The sequence below is a fragment of the Myotis brandtii genome, unplaced genomic scaffold (assembly GCF_000412655.1).
Source record: "Myotis brandtii unplaced genomic scaffold, ASM41265v1 scaffold191, whole genome shotgun sequence".
NCBI classification, from domain to species: Eukaryota; Metazoa; Chordata; class Mammalia; order Chiroptera; family Vespertilionidae; genus Myotis; species Myotis brandtii.
Window position 1 is genome coordinate 4,335,403 of NW_005357115.1, and position 6,895 is coordinate 4,342,297.

A 6,895-nucleotide genomic window follows, 5' to 3' on the forward strand; every position below is an offset into this window, starting at 1 on the left:
GTGCGTGCCAAAACCAGCAAAATCTCTGACTCAAAATTCTTCTGCGTGCCAACCCTAAGTTTTTGAGAACATGTTATACCTACTTGATATCTCTTAAGGTGTATGTATGTGAAGAACCTTGAAGAAATAATAAAATTCATTCGAGCGACAAAAACACAGTATATGATGATGAAAAATACATTTATTTTTTAATGTATACATGTACACTGATAGTCCGACAGAAAACTTTATGACTCCGTTTGATATTATCAGTGGGACTTTTGCTGCTGCATCACTGATGACAGAGATTTTACATCAGGTTTATATTTCGTGACCTTCAGAGATATGCACGAGCTACTACTTTCATCCGTCAGGCTACTCCTATTATGAGACTTAACAAAATTCATCACTGAGAACAAAGATTCACAAGCGTATGTGGATGAAACCAAAACACTGGTCGGATCTAGGAAGGCAGGGAGAGTTAAGGCAGAGGCATAGAAATTGCTCTTCCCCTCTCTCGTCAATCCATGTCTATGGTCTTTAAGATAACTTGTTATGTAAAATTATTTATTTATCTAAGATGCACCTACACTGAATTTATCTGAAAAATAAAGAAGTCGATATTAAGAAAAAAATTGCAAATGGAAGATTATAAGAGAGGGTTTCGCGTGCCAGCAAAAGTTACTGGCTTGCCATGTTTGGCACGCATGCCAGGGGTTGCCCACCCCTGACTTAGACCCAGCTTATTCTCTTGGTCTTTTCTTCATCCTTCGCCGTGACCCCCCACACCCGCCCTTCCAGCCCGCCTCAGGCTTATGAACCCTTGGCTGAGCTGGCTCGGCACAATCTTATAGTCCTTTTTATTTCTGTAAGGTCAGTGGAAACATCCTTACTTTCATTTCTGATTTTAATTATTTACGCCTTCTTTTTTTTCCTAGTATAGTCAAAACTTGGTCAATTTTGGTGATCTTTAAAAAAAACCAACAACCCCAACTTTTGGTTTCGTTGGGTCTCTGTACTGTTTTTCTATATTCCATTTCATTTATCTCCATTCTAATCTTTATTATTTCCTTCCTTCTGCTAGCTTCCAGTAAGGTTTGCTCTTCTTTTTCTAATTCCTTGAGGTATAGCTTACTGATTTGCAATTATTTTCTTTTTAAATGTAGGCATGTATAGCTATAAATCCATGACCTCTGCTTTGGCTTCATCCCATACGTTTTTGTATGTTGTGCTTTTGTTTTTATTCCTCTCAAAGTATTTTCTAATTTCCCTTGTGATTTCTTCTTCACCCACTGGTTGTTTTAAGGGCTCTAGTCAAATATGAAGCTTTCTCTGTATGAAACGGCTAGCACTGCCCATCCTCCCAGGCAATCCAAATCTCCCTCCCCTTCTCTTCCTGAAATATTTTTTCATAGTACTTATCCCCATCAAAAATCATACCTATTACTCGGTAGGGTCTGACTCCCTTCACTAAAATCTAAGCTCAAAAATGGGAAGCACTTTGTTTTGTACACTGCGTATCCACGGCTGCATGACATATAATAACTAAATAAATATTTACTGAACCAACACCTTTAATCTAATTGAGGAATCAAGTTTTTCACCATAAATACTGTGATATTTTATTCTGAGTAAGAAAGATGCATGTGCTTATTCTTCTTGAACCAGGATATATTTGAGGAAAGGAAGAAACCATTTGACTAGTCCCAAATCACAGACCTTCTATAAAATAATACAGAAACCCACATTAAAGTTCTTGTGATAAAGATGAAAAATAAATTTACATTTCCCATCCAGTATTTCATGGTCATACCTTTGTAGCCTCCTTTAAAGTTAATGGGTATAGTGTGGCTTGCACCATTGCATTACCCCCACGTTGTTTAATAAACAGAAATACTGTGATGTCAGTCACTGCCCAATTATATGTGACTCATTCATTAGGAATATGACTCAGGTTTTTCATTTTTAAAGTACATTTACATATGTTAAACTACTCTCTCAATTGAAAAATTACCAGCATAATTCAGCCCAGTACTTCCCCTACACCCAGGTGCAACTATACAGAAAACTTTTTGTTAACTGGATAAGCAATCACTTGTAGCAAAACTTCATTTCCTAAGTTCAGTTGTAGTACCATTGCAATTTTCTTTACTGATGGATGCCTCTATTAATATTTTCTGAGGCTGTTGTAACAAATTACCACAAACTTGGTGGCTTAAAACCATAGAAATCTATTCTCTCACAGTCCTGGAAGCTAGAAGTACAAAATCCAGGTGTTGTTAGGGCCATGCTCACTGTGGAGGCTCAAAGGGAGAATGGTGCCTGACTCTTTCAGCTTCTGGTGGCTGCCAGGATTCCATGGCTTGTAGCCATAGCTCTCCAATCTCTACTGTCACACTGACTTCTCTCTATGTGTCAGATCTCCCTTTGCCTCTCTCTTCTAACACTTGTGATGGCAGTTAGGCCCATCCAGATAATCCAAGGTTATCTCATTTTAAGATCCTTAACTTAATCACTTCTGCAAAGAATCTTTTTCCAAGTAAGGTTCAGATTCATAGGTTCTAGGATTTGATGTGGATACCTTTTGGAGGTCATTTTTCGGCCTCCCACACCTACTCTCATTAGGTGATCAAATTTACCATCATAAACAAGCCAACATTATGTACCTCCTACTATGATGCCCTGAGAAAAACATCACATCACCTATGAGATATTCATACCAAAAATGCAAGACCTGAGTGAAATCATGAGGAAACAAGAAGACTGAGACACATTCCTCCAAAATGTTAATGTCACGAAATAAGACACTTTCCAGATTAAGGGAGGCTAAAAGAGATATAACAACGAAATGCAATGTATGATCTTGAACTAGTTTCTGGATTACAGGCAAAAAAATTTTTTCTAAAAAAGGCCACTTATTGGGACATCTGGCAAATTTTTAATATAGGTTGTATATTAGATAACAGCATTATATCAACATTAAACTTCCAAAATTTGATCATTGTGTTATAGTTAAAAAATTAATGAGAGATAGAGAGATAAAGCAAATATGGCAAATTCGTGAATAATGTCATTTTGTTCAACATCCTTTCTTAATAACATTGACATGGGTGGATTTAATTCCCGCAAAGGCCACTTTCTATGTGAAATCTGCAAGTTGTCCCTGTGTCTGCATGTGTTTTCTACGGGCAGCCCAGTTTCCTCCCACATCCCAACAATGTGCATGTTCGGTAACAGCTGTGTCTAAATTGTCCCAGTCTGAGTAAGTGTCGGTGTGTATGTGTGTGAGTGTGCCCTGCAATGGAAAGGCATCCTGTCTCTTGTGCCCTGAGCTGCCAGGGTGGGCTCAGGCCACCTGAGACCCTGACTGGAATAAACGTGTTAGAAAATAATTATCTTACTTGTTTTTATTAGTCTTTCTTAAATGTACATGTAATCTCACATTTATTTCAATGCTTAATATTAGAAGTGTTTCAGGTCTTTTTTTAGAAGTTTGGTGATGTTTTTGTGGCCAAAAGTAAGCTATAGAAACTTAACTCTTGTTTATATCAATTAGCCTGTGGTAAAATTGGTTTCGTTACATGTTGTTTCACTTAAAGCTGCAGTTTCCAAGAACCCATTTATATATTAACTAGAGGCCCAGTGCACGAAATTCGTGCACTGGAGGGGGGGGGGAATCCCGCAGCAGGCCTGCGCCCTCTCACAGGCCAGGAGCCCTCGGGGGATGTCCGACTGATGACTTAAGCCCACTCCCTGTCTCTGCCACTGCTGCTGTGCTTGCCAGCCATGAGCCCAGCTTCTGACTGAGCGGCACTCCCCCTGTGGGAGCGCACTGACCACCAAGGGGCAGCTCCTGCATTGAGCATCTGCCCCCTGGTGGTCAGTGCATGTCATAGCAACCAATTGGGCTGAAACAGGCTCTCCAACATCCCCTACGAGGTCCCAGATTGCAAGAGGGCACAGGCCAGGCCGAGGGACCCCACCAGTGCACAATAGGGCCGGGGAGGAACGTGGGAGGTTGGCCAGCCGGGGAGGGACTACAGGAGGGCTCCAGGGTGTGTTTGGCCCATCTTGCTCAGTCCCAATTGGCCGGACACCAGCAGCAAGCTAACCTACTGGTTGGAGCATCTGCATTGAGCATCTGCTCACTGCTGGTCAGTGCACGTCATAGTGACTGGTCAGCCAGTTGACTGTCTGCCCCCTGGTGGTCAGTGCATGTCATAGCAAGCAGTTGAGCGGCCTTAGCATATCATTAGCATATTACACTTTGACTGGCTGAACAGCCAACTGGATGACCGGACATTTAGCATATTAGGCTTTTATTATATAGGAAGGATGGCATCATATAAACAAGTGATAAATCTAGGTAGAGGGTACACAGTTATACATTGAACTGTTCTTGAATCTTTGCTGTTTGGCTTGAATTTTTTTCAAATAAAAATTTGGGGGGAAAAATGGTTTTCTTCAAATGAAGAAAGCCTGTATTAATATCAAATAACTCTGCTCCCAGCTAAAAAAAGTATACTTTGCCTAAATATTTAAACTAAAAAAATAAATAAATAAATCCAACGATATAATAAAGTTCTCTGATCCTCCGGCCATTGCTTTCCAAGAAGAAGCAGAGCAGGATATTTTTCTGTTTGACCACAATCAAGAAGGACTGAGCACAAACCAGATTCAATGTTCAGCTGAGTATCCCACAGAAGGAGAAACAAAGGGCATCATTAAAGCAGGATGCCTGGAAATGATATCATCCTATAGTCTTTCTGAAACCAGAATGAGACTTACTGAACAGATAGCATGTAGAGGGAAACCACATTTTAACCACAAAGACTCACTGTAATACATAAGAGAAATTTTTTTTTTAACTTAAAGAACAGATTGGGCACTAGATTAGAACACCAACATATAAGTTGGAGCACAATGAGAACATAATAAGCACAGTCCATGAAAACTGTAGTTTTGGTTTGGCAAATAATAACTACAGTTTCCCTCATGTGTCTTTATTGACAAATTTAATTATGTCCACAGAAGAATTATATAGTGAGAATAAAACCTCTCATAAGAACCTTAAAAGGCAACAAAACTCAAGTTTCAAGCAAAACAAAATGTTGAAAAAATGTGTTTTGCAAGAAAAAATAAATACTTCCCCAAACATTATTGAAAACTTACCTTCTGGGACAGGAAAAACTTCAGCTATTGAGCCTAAAATGGTTAAAGCTGAAAATCTAGTTGGGTAGGAAGAGCCAGGAAACAATGCTTCAAAAAGACTGTTGCAAATGGATGACATGAAATTCTAAAAATAAATTACAATAAGTATAATTGAGTTAACTCACAATAGGTTATCATCAAAGTTCCACATTTAAGAATGGGGTTTTTTTCTTTTAATTAAGGAAAAAATATTTTTAGAAACAATACTAGTTATTCACCTCCCTTAACACTGCTGATTGACACCCTTGACCATGAGCTATATCATGACTGTAATGAACTCCATCTTTGTAAAGCCAACAAGTACAAATCCGATGTTCCACACAAGGAAATAACCACACATTTTTAGTGATGCATTCAGGCATCAAAAGTATGTATACATTTTAACTTTTAAAATGACCAAAGAAATATCCAATACACGTTACCTGAAAAATTTGATAAATGTAATACTTGATAAATTTAGTTATGACATAATTCATTTAAAAATCCAACTATTCTGTTGTCTTCTGTCTGCCCCTTTTTTTAGACTCCTGCTCTACCATTCTGTTTATACAAAGATAAAAAATAACAACTTTTAGTAAAATGCAATTTTCAAACAAAAAGCAAAGTGGGAAATACTTTATCCAGGATAAAATCTTCTCCCTCTAATTAAAATGGTAATTTTTCTCTGTGTAAGATCAAGAGAAAAATTATAAGGAAAAGTTGTGGTTCTGAAGCATCTAGTATAATACTATGCCCTGACGACATATATTTGTAACTGAACAGATAGATATAAGCAGCTCTACTCTCAAATGACTCTAGACAGGATCCCAGAATTCATTTCTTTGGTCAAGGATATACAACTCTGGGGACATACCCTCTAGGCCCTTACAGGCCCTAAGTAGGAGTTTATTAGTTTCAAAGGAATAGGGTAGTTATTAAAAATATCCTAGTTAAACTAGTTTTAATTATAAATGAATAGCTGATTAATATTCTATCTAAAGACTAGTTTTTAAAATATATATATCCATAAGCACAAACTAAAAGAAAGTACATACATGAAAAATCAGAATGCCAATCCATAAAATAGGTTTTGTGTTTCTAAATACCTAATTTAGACAAATCTCATTTTACCTTTTCAAAAAGAAGCTAAAGGAGGAAACCAAGATGGCGGCATAGGTAAACACCTGAAATTGCTGCCTCGCACAACCACTTCAAAAATACAACTAAAAGACAAAAGGGACATCATCCAGAACCACAGGAAGGCTGGCTGAGTGGAAATTCTACAACTAAAAGGAAAGAGAAAAGCACACTGAGACTCAGAGGAGGTGCGGAAGTAAAGTGCAGAGGTACGGAGGCACACTCGGAAAGGGCTGGCAACTGAGGACTCGGTTGTCTTTTTCAATCGGGAGGGAGTCTCAAGCTCTCGACTGCTCTGAACTCCAGTTCCGGGCGAGTCTCTGGGGACCCAGACTCATACGAAGAGAAACTGGATTGTCTGGCATTGGGCGGAACTCAAGGGCGGCTTTCTTTTAGAGGTGCTTGCAGCGATTACCGGGACACTGAGACCCGGGGCCTCTTAGGGTAGGACTGAGGATCTGCCATAGCTGTTTGCTCCCCCTGTTGATTCCCTGAGACCCCACCCCACCCAAGCTGTGCGCAGAGGCTTTTGCATATGAATGGCCTGGCCCTTTGCAATCTAAAATTACCTAACAAACTGCAGCTGGGT

The 6,895-nt window shown here is 39.1% G+C and overlaps 1 protein-coding gene across 3 annotated transcripts in view; it reads right to left on the minus strand.

Moving 5' to 3' along the window:
- THADA (thyroid adenoma associated) overlaps positions 1 to 6,895 on the minus strand; it is a 296,168-nt gene that overhangs the window by 266,365 nt on the left and 22,908 nt on the right. For all 3 annotated transcript variants that reach the window (XM_014538458.1, XM_005864760.2, XM_014538457.1), the window contains exon 15: positions 5,152 to 5,275. In XM_014538458.1, the coding sequence (XP_014393944.1) occupies positions 5,152 to 5,275 (124 nt within the window). The remainder of the gene's footprint in view (positions 1 to 5,151; positions 5,276 to 6,895) is intronic.